The following is a 17500-nucleotide window of genomic DNA, read 5'->3' on the forward strand; positions in this document are numbered from 1 at the left end:
GGTGCCAAAGATTAATATCTAGATCGGGAATAAGAAATTTAATAGACTGAAAGTTCTTGTCCAAAAAAATAGGAGGAAAATCAGCAGCTGAAGACCAGACAGGAGAAAAATAGTCGAAAAAAGGTAGAATGAAAGAATTAAAACACCTCTTCAGAATAGATTGATCACCGAAAATCTTAAAAGATAATATGATAATGCTGGAATATAACGACAGATACTAGAGTGTTTTGTCAAATTATTTAGTATTATAAACAAATTCTTATGATAATTCTAATTTGGGAAAATGTGGATATTGTATTTTGACCATTAAATACATAGAATAAAAGATTAAACTAACGATGATTGATCTGTAGACTAACAAAAGGCACTTTTAGGAATTTAAGCGATAAACCTGAAGTAAATTTTAATAGTAGATATAGGAAATGAACGTAGATATGTATGCGCGCACTGTCTTATAAGTGTTCCAAAACCTTGAATAATTATGTTGCACCTAACTGGATTACCAAATATAGTTGTTTTCTTTTGCTAGTTTTCATAGATGAAATCTTAAATTTGCAATGAAACCCATGGAATACACCTCGTAATTAGTGGTCTAAATCAGTGTAATAAAAATCAAAGAGAAATCAGATTTGGTTTTTTACGTATCAACATAGGTTAAATAAACAATTTTCTGTTTTCCATTAACAAACGCGATATGAAGAATGTAATTACTTAGTTTTAAGAGCAATAAGGATACGCTAGCAAACGCTCAAAGAAAATGTAACTTTGCTATTTGATTGCACTAAGTGTTTCAAAACTAAGACTGGAGAATTGTATAGAATACTTTCCTACGTTAAATCATTTACCTTTTCAACGTAGTATACCTTAATGTTTCTGGAGTTGATAGTAATCAATTTTCGAGTATTTGGTAACTAAACTCATTAGGACATGAAAAGTTGGCCTAATGATTATGAGGGATGTTCTATGCTGTAGTTATGTGACATGTAGATATTGATTTTCATGTTTTAATTATCACTCAAATAAAAGTTCATATTTTGTATGTATTTGCTGAACCTTCATTCTACAGTCGTGTTTGTGCATAGAAACGAAAAGAGGAAATCTCGTAAATAGGTAAAGGAATATATCTCTGATTATATATATATATATATATATATATATATATATATATATATATATATATATATATACTTATATATATATATATATATATATATATATATATATATATATATATATATATATATATATATATATATATATATATATATATATATATATATATATATATATATATATATATATATATACATATATATATATATATATATATACATACATATATATATATATATATATATATATATATATATATATATATATATATATATATATATATATATATATATATATATGCGTGTGTGTGTTTCTTGCCTGTCACTCTAGTACGGAGATTTAGTAGTCATACCCTTGTGAGAGGGCGTACCCCGAGAGTTACACACTGAAACCGCTCTACCACACATTACCAAAACAACAACTGAATCTGTGCGTGCGTTCATGTTCATATGTCTAAATACTTAGACGTTATTTTCTGTAAGGTTGGTTATACTATCATCTCAAAATAAAAGAAACCTTCATTATCATAATGCAGGGGAGTTTTTGCTGATTATTTTATGTGTATATATGCATGTATAGGTTTAATTGAGAGTAATTGTAAATATGACTATACCTGACATGGCTAATTTGATCCTAGTTTTTTATCCTAATTCCTTCGGCTTCATAGTTGTATCGATGTTTCTTCATTTTGACGTCATTGTAAAGATACAAATACTCTCATCTCTGAAAAATTAAAGCCCAGTAATTATGAACCAACACTCTACTCCTGCAACTTCCCCTCATACCTCATCATTCACTTCCATTGATAGACTAATCTCTCTAATTTCATTAATGATTTAATTTTTTTATGAAATTTTAGATCATTCTTAGTTGAAATATTATTCGTAACATTTCAGAATAGTGAAAACAAAATAAGCTTTGGCCGTGGCTATCTAGTTTTATATTTAGCCAAAGTATATAAATGATAATGTTTCTTCGTGTATCTAAAATTTTTATTAAATAATAGCATAATTGAATTCACAATACTTAAACATTAAATTTTCTTATCATACATAACTAGAAGTTTTTATATTTGGAGATTTGTGAATCCCATGTAAAACTACGTTTTGAGACTGTAGTCAAGACATGTTTAATAAACATCCCTATACCATTACTACCACTAAAGTGTTGTGCCTTAAGGCAGAGTCTATCAAAGATTAGTTGCCCTCCTTAATACTCCATTCATAGACACCTTTTTTTTAGTTCTTGGTACCTTTTCCCTCTTTAGGTCATCTAGCACTAACTTCCTTTTTTCCCCTCTAGGTCTTCATTATTCAAATTTAGTTTCTATAATGTATTACGGTAACCGATCTCTTAAATCGTGTCCTATCCAGTTAATCAGCCTTCTCTTTGTTGTAATTAGGCTTCACTTTTCTCCAACTATTCTTAGTACGTTATGCTTTGTCCTTTGGTGTCTCGAACTTATCCTCCACCATATTCACATTCTAAATGATCCCAAAGGTTTCAAAACCGTACAATGCTAAACTCCATAAGAACGTATTCTCAAATCTTTTCTATAGTTCCATTTCCAGCTTTCCTCTTATTGTTAGTCTCTCTCTCTCTCTCTCTCTCTCTCTCTCTCTCTCTCTCTCTCTCTCTCTCTCTCTCTCTCTCTCTCTCTCTCTCTGTGATTGATTGTTACTGTATGCTTGTGAGTCCTATTTTGTGATCTGAGAAAATCAGATGATTTACCGCGAATAACAAAAGCCTATCGAGTGCAATATAGATACAAGTTTTCGTGAATAATCGGTGATTAGTTTGAAGTCGGAAGAGTTGGATAAAACGTCAGCATAGGATAGTTATCTTGTGAAATAATAAAAATCTGAACAAGATGGCAGCCTCTAACACATTGAAGTCTTAGAGGGATATTGCTGCAATCAGCAGGAGCAAGAGTAAATTCTATGAGTTGGCACAACAAAAAGTAGATCTACTGGTAACAGAGATCACAAATAGCTCCAACCAGTGTGACGGAAAAATATTCTCAAACATATTGAAACAATATGATCCCCCAACTGGAGCAGGTGATAGACAGGTAAATGCGGATATATTGTACAAAATACTGGAGAAGATTCTTGAAAAATATATACCCCCCCCCCCCAAAAAAAAAAAATAAACATCAGATAAGCATACCAAGAAACAAAAGCACCTTATCTCAGAAAATTAGAAATTGGAAAAAAATCTTGCAAAAGAAAAAAAAATGTATGGAAAATGATGGAAATGAAAAGTATGATAGAAAATGCAGAAAAAAATATACAATCGAAAGAAAATGAAAAAAGGGCTTAAGAAGAAAGGACACTTCAAAATATCAAGAAAACCCTAAAGTATTTTAGTCCTATGCAAAAAAGATGAATAAAGGGAGATAAGAAATAGGCCCTCTATGAATTGAAGAACGGTTAACAAATGAAAAAAAAAAATAAATATTCAACATATTAGCAGAAAAATATAAGAGTGAATTCACGCCCAGAATTGCGAATGAGAATAATGAAAAAGAAATGACAGAAGAAAATATTGAATATCTAACGGATATAGATATTGTGCACGCAAAAAGCAGAGTTAGAAATAGATCAGCGGCCAGGCCAGATGGAGTTCCAGGTATTTTGTTGAAAAAAAATCCACACACTATCGCAAAACCGCTTGCATTACTGCTAAGACAAAGTGTAGATATGAGCGAGATATATGTTAAACAAATCTGCTTATATAACCCGTATGCTCAAAAGTGGATCAAGAAAAAAGGTAAGAAATTATAGTCCTGTTAGTCTAACATCACGTATTATGAAAGTGTATGAAAGGGTCATAAAAAAGAAAATAATATATCATTTGTATAAAAATAATTTATTTAATGTAGGTCAACACGGTTTTGTGCCAGGAAAAAGTACACAAACCCAACTGATAGCACACTATGAAAACATATACAAAAATATGATGAATGTAAAACACACAAAAGAGGCATATCAAGATTTTGTAAAAGCCTTTGACAAGGTAGACCATAATATATTAGAGAAAAAATTGAAAAGCATAACATTAAGGGAAAGATAGGAAAATGAATATAAGAATTTCTATAAAGCAGAAATAAGATAGTGGTTGCAAATGACGAGAAATCAGATGAAGCTCGGGTAATATTTGGCATGCTACAGAGTACGGTATTAGCTGCACTGCTGTTTGTTATTATGATCTCAGATATAGACTGTACTGTTAAGGACTCTGTAGTGAGAATACTCGCCGATGACATAAGAATAAGTAGAGAAATTACTGGTGTTGAAGATAGGAACGCACTACAAAGAGATGTAAAGAAAATATATGAATGGGCGGAGATAAATAGGATGGAATTTAACTCGAATAAATTCGAATCAATAAGTTATGGAAACAGAGAAGGAATGGTATATGCATACAGGGGACCTAATAACGAGACATTCACAAATAAGGAAACAATTAAAGACCTTGGGGGTATTATTAAACAGGAATATGTTATGCAACGACCAAATAGCAACACTGTTGGCTAAATGTAGAGCAAAAATGGGAATGCTATTCAGACACTTTAAAACAAGAAAAGCTGAACACATCATTAGGCTGTACAAAACTTTTGTACGTAGTACCCTCGAGTACTGCAATGTGATATGGTACCCACACTACCAGAAGGATATTGCACAAACAGAGAATGTACAAAGGGCCTTTACTGCTATAATAGAAGAAGTTAAGAATCTTGACTACTGGGAAAGACAACAATTTTTAAAATTATACAGACTAGAAAGGAGAAGAGAACACTACAATATAATACAAGCATGGAAATAAGTTGAAGGAATAACTGAAAACATCATGGAGCTAGAAATATCAGAAAGAGCAAGACGAGATAGATTAATAGTGCCCAGAATTATACCAGGAAAACTCAGGAAGGCACACAGGACATCAATCTACTACGCACCAGCATCGATAATGCAGCAACTATTTAATATGCTGCCAGCTCATTTAATAAACATATTGGGAGTGAGTTTAGATGTGTTTAAGAATAAGCTCAATAAACACCTAGGATACATCCAAGACCATCCAAGACAGGAAGATGCAAAGTACAAAAAATCTAAGCAAGATGGCGCTCTATAACACAGGCAAAGCATGGAGGGACATGCTAATATCAGCAAAAGTAAATTCCATGAGATTGCACATAAAGAACTAGACCTTTTGATAACAGAGGTCGCTAGTAGCTCCAACCAGTGTGACGGAAAAATATTCTCAAATATATTGAAACAATATAATCCAACAAACTAGGGCAAGTCTGTGGAAAACATCTTCCAACTAATAGATGAAAATCCAAAGAGGATCCAAGTGATAGAGAGACTTATAAAGAAAGTTTGCATCAATCAACACATTTCATCAAAGAACAATAAGAAGGCCAATATGGTGAATATGCTGATTGATGCATTAGGAAAAAGAATGCCAGAATGGTGCAATACATCTAAGATGTGGTATTCCATTATTAATCCACATCAGCTGATCAGGAAATGTGATGGATGTCTTGTACCAACACACCCTACTTCCGTTGAAGTGAAAAAAAAAAAAAAAAAGACACAAATGTATTCTGCTCCACATGCTTAGTATGGATAGAAAATATAATAAAGTCGAGACTGAATCTGCAAGAAGAAGAAGTAGAAGAAGAAGAAGAAGAAGAAGAAGAAGAAGAAGAAGAAGAAGAAAAATGAACAGGATATGTGTAAGGATACAGCTGTAGTAGACCATTGATGCAAAATATGATACCATTCAACAACATACTTACGAAGAAATAAATTATCATATGGAAACAGATAATAGACCTAAGAGACTCTACCCAGACCTACATGCTTTTAGGGTACAGCAAGAAAAAGAAAAAAAGTATAGTCTGCACTTCACTAAAAAAGAGGGAATTGCAGATCTGGCGAAAGATGCTACTTATACCATCCAAAGATAAGCCATAATTATGAAATATATATATAGTGTGCATATTTAAACGGATATGGAGATGAATGCAGAGATCTCCATCCAAAAATAAGCAAAAACCTGAAAGAGGGAAAAGGATGCAAATTCAACACAAATTGTCGATATATGCATCCTGCTACCATGAATGAAAGTCAGAAAACTCAAAAGCAAACAGAAAAGAAAAAGGAAAGCAATATGAAAAAAAGGAACAAGAAAAACAAGCCGAGTATATATGATGCTATGCACAAAAGCCACTATGAAAACATATACAAAGATATGATAAATGAAAAAGACACAGATGTGATCTATCAATATTTTGCAAAAGCCTTTGAGAAGGTAGACGATAATATATTAGAGAAAACATGAGAAATCATAGTATTACGGGAAAGATATAAAAATGGCTAAAAGAATTTCTGCAAAATAGAGAACTAACAGTAATTGCAAATGACAAGAAATTAGATGAAGCTCAGGTAATATCTGGCGTGCCACAGGGTACGGTATTAGCTGCACTGCTTATTGTTATTATGATCTCAGACATAGACTGTAATGTTAAAAAATCTGTAGTGAGAATTTTCGACAATGACATATGAATAAGTAGAGAAATTACTTGTGCTAAAGATAGGAACTCATTACAAATAGATCTAAACAAAATATATGAATGAACACAGAAAAATAGATCTTATTTAATTCCGGTAAATTGGAATCCATAAATTATGGAAATAGAGAAGTAATGATATATGCATACAGGAGACCTAATAAGAAGACATTCACAAACAAGGAACTAATTAAAGACTATGGTGTAATGTTAAACAAGAATATATTATGCTACGACCAAATAGCAATACAGTTAGCTAAATGTAAAGAAAAAAATGGGAATGCTATTTGGACACTATAAAACAAAAAAAGTTGAAAACATGATTATGCTTTCCAAAAATTATGTACGCAGCACACTCGAGTACTTTAATGTGATATGGTACCCACACTATCAAAAGGATAATGCAAAAATAGCCAGTGTACAAAAGTCCTTTACTGCTAGAATAGAAGTAGTTGATGACCTTGACTACTGGGAGAGACTGCAATTTTTTTTTTAATTTTACAGTCTAGAAAGGAGAAGAAAACACTTCATGATAATACAAGCATGGAAGCAAATCGAAGGAATTGCTGAAAAAATCATGGAGCAAAAAATATCAGAAAGAGCAAGCGGAAGTAGATTAATAGTGACCAAAACTATACCAGGAAAACTAAGGAATGTGCAAAGGACATCAATCCACTACTCACCAGCATCGATAATGCAGCGACTATTTAATGTGCTGCCAGCTCATCTAAGAAACATATTTGGAGTGAGCTTAGATGTGTTTAAGAATAAGCTCGATAGATACCTAAGGTGGATCGTAGACCATCCAAGACTGGAAGATGCAAAATATACCGGAAGATGCATTAGCAACTCTCTAGTGGATATACGAGGTGACTCACACTTAGGGACCTTGGGGAACACAAACATAGAATAAGGCAATATGGAATAAGGTAAGGCTCTCTCTCTCTCTCTCTCTCTCTCTCTCTCTCTCTCTCTCTCTCTCTCTCTCTCTCTCTCTCTCTCTCTCAAAAGCTACATTACCTTCGGCTGTTCTGCTCCTAATATCTTTATAATAGTTTCTTTCCTTTGTTATAATATATCCCCTGTATTTGCAATGACTAACTTTCTCCACAGCTTCAGGTCCAATCTGCATAATTATCCATTGCCCTTTTCTTCTTGTAATTCTCATAATCTTGTTCTAAAATGTATATATTTTCATTTCATACGCCTATGCTGTCCTCTTTGTCTTATATATCCTCCTCCTGTAAACCCTCCATTGTGCTACATAGAACTGCCTTTTCATAAACGAACCTTATAGTTATCCTTATTTCTCCTCCCAACTTGATGCCATCTTCCAGTGACACTTTCACCAATGCTTCTTCATGGATGTCGATCAGAGTTGGCAATAGGGAACATACCTGTCTGACTCCTCTTCCCACACTTCCAGGTTTCGATTTTCCACCTACATTATGTACTGTTACTATTTGATCCAAATATAAATTCTTTATTAACCATCTATCTCTCCAATAAATGGACTTTTATTTATTTATTTATTTATTTATTTTTTGTAGTAGTAGTAGTAGTAGTAGTAGTAGTAGTAATGTCCTATGAACTGTACCAACCGTGTGTCACACAATTGTACATAATTCCTATTGTATATATTATGCTTGTATCTGCGCTCTTCCCTCGCACTAAAAAGAACCTGAATGATCAGGTCTCCGGTTTTCCTCTGAACTTTGTCTGTCTCTCGAACATGCCATGTCCTGTTGCCTTGCCATTTTGTATATAAAGGAGAGTGTTCTATAATAATATAACTCAGTCGTTTCCAATCTGCCTTTGATTTCACATCCTCTCTCGGCCCTTCCCATTGGTGACCCCGGAAGTCGACTCGCTCCCACCGCCTTCCACCCCACCCCCTCGCCCCTTCATCGTTGGCACTATGGCGGACTCTACGGCAGTTGGAGCTGCAGCCGCGCCATTCAAACTTTCATCGTTTGCCAGCAGAGAGGTGTTTGCTTGGTTTCAGCGCGCAGAAGTCCAGTTTCGTATCAGGGGCGTGACTCGCTCAACCACCAAAGCGGATTATGTTCTCGCGGCGATACCCGAGGACACCTTCCCAGAAATATCCGACTGGCTTTGTGAACAAGGAGACACCCCAATAGCGTATGACGACCTCAAATCATACCTTCTGCAGCAGTACTCGCCGTCGCCAGCCGCCCGTATAGCAAAGCTTTTTCAGCTCTCGCAACAACCATTGGGGGACCAAAGGGCTTCGCTTGCCCTCAGGGAAATGACCAGTATCGCTCGCCTTCAACCTGCCGCAGACGGCTCTTCTCGTGAGGTGAACCTACTCCGTGCCCTTTGGGTACGCCGTTTACCTGAACCTGTGCGCGCTGCCATACCCGATGTCGATAGTTTACCCATAAAGGACTTGATGACCAAAGCCGACGCCCTTATGGACAGCCACTTCAAGACCTCCATCAACGCCTCCACCCCTGACGACGAGGATGCCTATTCAACGTCAACCGAAGCTGATATGAATGCTGTAGGACATACACGCCTACCCCGTGACGTGCCGAAGCGGCGACAAAGCCGCCCACCACCCACCAATCGCTCGCGCCCCAACGAACGACTTCTACAGCCACTTACTACCTCCCATCCGCCGCAGTTTTGCTACTACCACTTCAGATTCGGGGCAACCGCAAAGAAATGTGCCAAAGATTGTCAGTGGCCAAAAAAACGTGTAAGTAGGCCATCGCTTGTGGCGGTGGCCTCCCATGTTTCTAATCTTTTCTTTTTACAGGAGGCAGGAACGGGCGTGCGATTTTTGGTAGACACGGGTGCTTGTCGTTCTCTTTTGCCGAGGAAACTCTTCAAGGCACAACGTAGTCTGTCTACATCTGTCGACGTCCGCTTAGTAGCCGCCAATGAAATGTCGTTCTACGGGCACCGTATCACTCCTGAAGGAGTCCATCCCCTCCCTGAGAAGGTAGCAGCCGTTCAGAATTTCCCCACCCCCTCGACCGTCAAAGCTCTGCAGGAATTCTTGGGCATGATCAACTATTATCACCGTTTTCTGCCAGCCATTGCCGCCACTCTTGCTCCCCTCTACGCCTCCCTCAAGGGCAAGCCAAAGGACTTGAAGTGGGGTCCCCTTCAAGAAGCGGCCTTCTGCAATGCAAAGAAGGCCCTATCCACTGCTGCGGCTCTCATTTTTCCTATCCCACACGCCCCTCTCCTTCTCTCCACCGATGCCAGCGACGTCGCTATTGGTGCAGTACTCGAGCAGGTGGTCAAAGGCTCGCCCCGCCCATTGGCCTTCTTCAGCAGAAAACTGTCCAAGGCAGAATCGGGTTATTCTACCTTCGATCAAGAATTGCTGGCGGTGCACTTGGCTGTCCGTCACTTTCGCCATTTCTTAGAAGGTACGCCCTTCGTCATTCGCACAGACCACATGCCTCTGGTGCACGCCTTCACTCGACAGTCTGACGCCTGGTCAGCCCGTCAACGCCGACATCTCTCCGCCGTGGCTGAATACAATTGCACCCTCCAATACGTCCCTGGGAAAATGAATCCCATTGCCGATGCCCTGTCAAGAAACACGTTGGCTGCCGTTCAACTGGGATTGGATTACAACGCCCTGGCTGAAGCCCAACGACAGGATCCAGAGTATCAAGCTTGTAGGACATTCTGCACATCCCTCCGTTGGGAGGATTTTCCCCTCGAAAACTCCAACACCACCCTCCTCTGTGATGTCAGTACTGGTAGACCGCGACCTTGGATTCCTGCTCCCATGCGCCGACAGGTGTTTGATTTCATCCACGGCCTTTCACATCCCTCGTGCCGTTCTACTACACAGCTGCTGAAGGCAAAGTTCATTTGGCACGGCATTTCTAAGGATGCTAAGGATTGGGTCCGTGCCTGTACTTCTTGCCAAACTTCCAAAGTACATCGACACACGGATTCAGGAGTGGGCACCTTTCCTTAACCTCAGCGTCGTTTCGCACACATTCACGTCGACGTTGTAGGCCCCCTACCCACATCACAAGGACATCGTTACCTGTTTACCGTCATCGACCGCTCCACTCGTTGGCCTGAAGCCATTCCCATGGAAACTGCAACGTCCGCCTCATGTACATCCGCCTTACTCTCTGGATGGATTTCAAGATTCGGTATCCCTGAGCATATTACTTCTGAGAGGGGAACCACTTTCACCTCTCAATTATGGACGTCATTAGCGAATCTCCTGGGCATCACCCTACATCAGACAACGACCTACAACCCCGCTGCCAATGGAATGGTTGAACGTTTTCATCGCACCCTCAAAGCTGCTTTGATGTCCCGCTGCAAGGATTACAACTGGTTTACTCAGCTTCCCTGGGTCCTCCTCGGACTAAGGACCACTCCCAAAGACGCCCTCGACGTCTCGGCAGCCGAAATGGTATATGGCGACCCGTTGGTCGTCCCTGCCGAGTTTTTTCCTTCTACAACCTCCTCCGACGATGTCCAGCGCATACGTCACATCATGGGAAAATTTACTCCGTTCCGCCAGACTTACAAGCCCCCAGCGAAGCATCACATACCAATGGACTTGCACTCTGCAACGCACGTCTTCCTGCGCAACGACACCAGCAAGCCACCGTTAACGCCCCCTTACACGCAGTCCGAAAGCATTCCTCCTAAACATTCGGGGCAAAGAAGACTGGGTCTCCATTGATCGTCTAAAACCTGCTTATCTTCTGCCAGATGACCCGCCTACAGTTCGCCTCTCTAGATCAGGGCGCCCTATTTAACATGTACAGTATGTCATATTTAGGGGGGGGAGCCATGTACCAACCGTGTGTCACACAATTTTACATAATTCCTATTGTATATATTATGCTTGTATCTGCGCTCTTCCCTCGCACTAAAAAGAACCTGAATGATCATGTCTCTGGTTTTCCTCTGAACTTTGTCTGTCTCTCGAACATGCCATGTCCTGTTGCCTTGCCGTTTTGTATATAAAGGAGAGTGTTCTATATTAATATAACTCAGTCGTTTCCAATCTGCCTTTGAGTTCACATCCTCTTTCGGCCCGTCACAGAACCCTATCAAAAGTCAGTAAAGCAAACATTTCCTCATTAATATCTAGAACTTTTTCTTACTTCATCTTCGTACAGCTAATATCCTCTCGTTTTCCTCATCAAATTCTAAATCCAAATTGGCCCTTTCCAATGTATTCATCGGCTCTTGTTTTCAACCTTTCCTCTATTATTCTAAGAACTATTTTTGATGCAAGACTAATAAAGCTTATTGATCAATGTTCTGAGTGCTTTAATATTTATGATTTATTAGAACAGGAATCATGGAGATTTTGGTTGTCTGCCAGTCTTCATCCTTATAAATCGTGTGGCATAATATTGTGTTTTTCCAATGCTATCTTCGTCTATTTAACCTTTTTTTATTTCTCTATCAGCAAGTTCGTTTGCTTTACAATATGGGTCTTCAACGTTCTCTATCCATCCTTTTATCTCTTCGGGATATTTTATTTATCTCCATTTTTCCTTCTACTTCAATGATTCTCAACCTATATACTTTTTTTTATATTAATATCTTTACCCTCTTTTATGTATCAGGTCTCATCTTCCTCTTTTCTCATGTTCTTCTAATAATTTGAGGCCATCAACAAGAAGGATTGGCCTTGTCTTGCATATTGCTTTACCTCATTGTTCAGTTTCCTATAGGAAGTTGAATGTTTGTATTTTCTCTTTCACATCCAATTTTTCAGTCATTTCTCTTATGACCCATACTGTTTTTGGTTCTCTCTTTTGATATCCAATCTTGAATGTGCACTATTCCATATTGCCATGCTTAGTCTAACCCATTTCTCAATATATATCTTTTCAGCATCATTTACATTTCTGTTATGTGCTCCTTAACCTTCTTAGAATGTAATTCTTTTTTTTTCTTGTCATGTTGTCTGTATTCCACTTTTTATTTTTTTTGTGTTTCTTTGAGAACACTTCAATCTAACTGGCTAATTCTCTACTAACAAAATTGTGGTCAGAATCCCCATAGGCCCCTCGATACACTGTTGAGTTCTTAACAGCATTCTTATATCTTTGTCTGGTGATGATGTAGTTGATTTAAGAACTTTAACGTTTCCCGTGTGTACCTCTTCCCTCTGATGTTTTAAATCCAAGTGTTTGTTACTAGTATTATCTGTCTTCTACAAAATACAGCTACTTGATTTCCTCTATCATTTCGTCTCCTTGCTCTAAGATTTCCTACATAATCTCAATCTCTTCAATCATCAAAAATTGTTCCATTCACCCATTACAATAAGGTTACTGCTCTTGCCATGAATGCAGATTATTTCACACATCATATTCTAAATTTCTTTTACTCATTCCCCTTGTTGGTCACTTGCAGGAATATACACTTATGCGGTCTGATATTTATTCCACTTCTACTGACTTCTTGACATTGCTTTTCAGCGCAATATCACCCTTACGTCTTCATAATCAGTCTCCACTATCCTCCTTTCTTACTTCATATAAGCCTATAAGATTTAATTTTCTCATTTTTCTTTTGATATTTTTTTTTCTCAAGGATTTTGCTAGATAGCTACCTGGGAAGCCCAACTCCTTCCCTTGCCGAGCACGACATTGTGGATTCCTACCATGCTGATCCTGTTCACACTGTTACGATCAACTATTCTTCGCAATACTTCTATGAATAATACTAAAGTTTCATTGTGAGGTGGTTTCCCGCTCTCTTCTTCACCCCAGACCCAGCTAAACTTGTGCATAATCTAGTTAACTAGGACCTGTATTCACCTACCATTGACCTTCAAGATTGATATCTGCTAGGCTTCCAATTCACATATGCTTCTGCTCAAGGATAGGTTGTGCAATAAAGCTGTTTGGTATTAACCGTGGTATAAGGTAAATGTATTGAAATTTATTTAAGAGGATAATGAGCTTATATACAAACAGTTGAGGGCAACAATGTCAAAAAAATTCAAACGATGTGAAATATTTGAAATATTAGACAAACCAAAGCAATAGCATTACATTGTATGTGTATGTATAAAACATGTGTGGTACATGGCTCTCCCTGTAAAAAGACACATATGGGAAATAGGGCACCCTGCTTCACAGGGGGACCTATAAGCGGGTCATCTTGCAGGATAAACATAAGTTTTAGGCTATCAAAGGCGAACCAGTGTTATTTGGCAATGATGATAATTAACCCGTCTGTTGATTTTGCCCTTACAAGGCCGAGGTGAGGTACAGAACACATGACCTTAGCCAAAAAATGAAGTTCGTGATCCAAAGCTTTTCTTTTGTTTTTTAAATAGATGCATCCAAATGATAAGAGATTAACGGTTTTGATCTGTTGCATTATATTGGGAGTAGAATGAACTTTATACTAATGTAAAAAAAAAATATCTAAGCTCGAACGCAAACATAATAAAACAACTGTTCAACGCGATTTTTTTTTCAATTGCAAATTAAGGATTTTATATAATACTCAGATTCTGTAGAGTTAAAGCTCTTCCACATGGATGCAACCTCTTTCCAATAAATATACTAGCAAGGGATGTGAATAATTAAAAAATAGCGTTTTTACGGAGCAAAAGTTTCAGATTTTCCGACCTACTTGTTACGATGTAATAGATATTGATAAGGAAAAATTAATGATAATAATAATAATAATAATAATAATAATAATAATAATAATAATAATAATAATAATAATAATAATAATAAAATTTTCAATAATATTAATAAAGGAAAAATATATTTCTTGGTGGATGAAATATTGATCAATTTACTGTTATAAAACGGAGTAAGTTTTGCAAATCTATTGGTGTTATTACGATAACATTTTATGTATAGAAGCATTAATGCTTTTATAGTATGTTGTTTTATATACCATATGAAAGTACAAAGAGTGGTCTTTCTAATCTGATATGAGTCATGCATATTTCTGTTATTTACGAACTCACAAACCAAAATAGAATTTTTTCTTTTTTTATTAGCGTCAATGAAGAAAATAGCTCATGCTGGATATCATTTGCCGTGCCAAATGAAATTCATTTACAGTAGCTTTGCAGGAGATCGATGTGAGGATCTGAAAAGCCATGGATGAAATTAAATACCTGTTGGCTCATTGGGGGGGGGGGGGATTCAAGGTCATGGTCTGCCAGAACTGACGTCATAGAGATGGGTGGCATTTTCTCAAGGGAGAAATGTGCAGGATGTCTTGAATATGTTTTTTGATAGAGGATTGTCAACGGAATTCTTTCACCCAGAGAAGTGTTGAAAGGTTCCATTGTATTCAACTACTACAAAGAGATGTCTGAGTTGACGGGAGGACTAAGAATTGGACTGCCGAGTGAAGGTATGTACAAGAGGCATGTGGTCTGTGCTAAGATTGTACCCTCTAAGAAGTGGTTAAAGTGATGAACAGCCAAATGTACCATCTGCATTTCGTGGTCGAAGGTAGCCTAGCTGGATTTTGTCTTGGACAGTTTCATACTGAATAAGGCCAATATGCATAGCAAGCCATTTAACACCTGCTAGAGAACTTCACCAATAGTGACGACACTGGCTTCGGCGGAGAGGAGAAAAGGGGCCTGTGGCATTTGAAAAGTAAGAGACACAGCAGTTGATAGGGCATTCTTTGTGTTACAGGTATTGCTTTCCAATGGGGGCCCTCACGTCTGATCTTTTGTCTAGCCCTTAAGGGATGGCTGGCAAGAACCGGTGATAAATGTTGATCAGGCCCTAGAATTCTTGAACTGCTTTAATGGTCGAGGGTGTGGCAGAGTTCTAAACAGCTGATACCTTCTCAGGCGGGGTGGACACCTGCATAAGTAATACCTCGCCCTAAGAATGATATTTTGGAAGAGAAGAACATGTATGTTGTCCAAGTAACATACGCCGAAGAATAGGTCCCCTGCGATACCATCCATGAGGTGTTTAAAACTGGGCCCAATATTAAAAAGACAATACAAGAGTAATTGTATGTGTATGTACCGAAGGGGTTATGATGGCAGTCTTAGGATTGCCTTTGGGGTTCATGGAGACCTGATAAAACGCTTCAAAATTCAGTAATGTAGAACATCTTTGCTCTCTGCAAGTAGGAGGTAGCTTAGCAATGTCAGGGATGGGATGATAATCCGGTTCTTTCTGCATGTTCAGACATCTGCAATCCCCACAAGGGGGCAGGGAGCCATCCTTAATAAGGATGAAATAGTAAAGGACACGACCATGGGCTTGAGGCCATTTGGCAAGGGCCCATTTCTTACATTTCAGTGAACTTTTATTTAGCAGCTGACAAAACTATTCGGTAACACACTCCCTATTCTGGCCAACACTGTGGGCCATGTGGCTTAGATATGGTGATAAATGCCATGCTCGACCTGAATGTGGAAGTTTGGAGAAATTCTGGATGGAAGATTTCTCTGTACAACATATGGAGGTTAGCATAGTCCTCAGGGAGTGCAATGATATATAGAGTGCGAAGTCAGAGGAGGAGTGTTGAAGAGGTGTTGACGAGTATGAATCTGCAATAAATAAGCATCGATGTGACACATCAACCTGGAGATAGGACTGAACAAGGCAATCTGCACCAAAAAGTCACAGTGTTACATCAGCAATAAGGAATTTCCAATGATATTTGGCACTCCCAAACAATAGTGCTTGTGTATCGTACCTGTGGGTGGGGATCCACTGGAGGATACCAGTCGAATGTTAGCAGGCTTAGAATGAATATGTAGTGTCATGTAGAGTGAATTTGATAGAATGGTGCAGCAAGCACCAGTGTCTACCAAAACCACACATCCTTTACTCGCATCATGTAAAAAGAAAAGATTAGTGCCATGGAAGCCATCGCCACAGGCGATGCTCTACTTACAAGTTGTTTGGCCGCTGACAACCTTCCACGCATTTCTTCGTAACAGCCCCGAACCGGGAGTGGTAATTCCAGAACTGTGGCTCATGGTCATCAGTAAGTAGCTATAGGGGTCATTGGTTGTGGAATGAGTGATAGGTGGCATATTTGAGTGATGAGCAGCTTTGTCACCACTGTGTCATGTCACAGGGCGGGCTTCTGTGTCTTACCTCATTGACATTAGCGTCGGTCAGTGTTGAATAGCTGTCCTTTTCATCAAGAGTGGAGCCATTAATGAAGGGCTTGAAGGTGGTTAAGTGGCTGTCCATAAGAATTTCAACTTTGCTCATCAGGTCTTTCATGGGCAAGGTTTCGACATCGGGATAGCAGAGCTTACATGTTTGCCAAGGCATCGTACCCGAGAAGTAAAAAGAAGACTCGCTTCCCAAGGAGAGCTTTCTGCTGCAGGTTAGAGACGAGCAATACTGGTCATTTTCTTGAGAGCGAATAAAGATTTTTGGCTTCACAACGGATGTTGGGAGTCCTGGAAAAGCTTCACTATACATGCAGCATGTGAAGGTGAGTACTGCTCCAGGAGGTGTTATTTGAAGTAGCCATACACTATATTGGCACCACCTTGATCGCAACGCCAATTGGATCTTTCTGGGAAAGTAGGCTCGGGTCTTCGAGAGAAAATGACCTGCTTTAGTACTTGAGCTACTTCGACCTTGATGCGAAAACTGAAATTTGGCGTGCCGGAACCAGATGAACGTATCTCTGCTGGGGATGTGTGACAGTTTCACCTATGAAGTGTGGGTCAAAGAGTCCGTCAGCAGGCGGAATCACAAAATGGGTAGGGAGCTGGTCCTCTGTGAGTTACCAATTGAGAAAGGTGGTTATTAGGTAAGACCAGAGAGGTGAGGGGAATGCATGTGCAATTTATTCAAT

At 38.5% G+C, this 17500-nt stretch overlaps 1 protein-coding gene across 1 annotated transcript in view; it reads left to right on the forward strand.

Moving 5' to 3' along the window:
• LOC137646333 (uncharacterized) overlaps positions 1-15120 on the forward strand; it is a 24526-nt gene extending 9406 nt beyond the window's left edge. The window contains exons 2-6 of the mRNA XM_068379442.1: positions 4220-4436; positions 5177-5287; positions 5413-5609; positions 7043-7171; positions 14970-15120. Coding sequence (XP_068235543.1) covers positions 4220-4436; positions 5177-5287; positions 5413-5609; positions 7043-7171; positions 14970-15120 — 805 coding nt within the window. The remainder of the gene's footprint in view (positions 1-4219; positions 4437-5176; positions 5288-5412; positions 5610-7042; positions 7172-14969) is intronic.
• Positions 15121-17500: the final 2380 nt, after the last annotated feature.

This window comes from Palaemon carinicauda, chromosome 9 (assembly GCF_036898095.1).
Source record: "Palaemon carinicauda isolate YSFRI2023 chromosome 9, ASM3689809v2, whole genome shotgun sequence".
Classification (NCBI taxonomy): domain Eukaryota; kingdom Metazoa; phylum Arthropoda; class Malacostraca; order Decapoda; family Palaemonidae; genus Palaemon; species Palaemon carinicauda.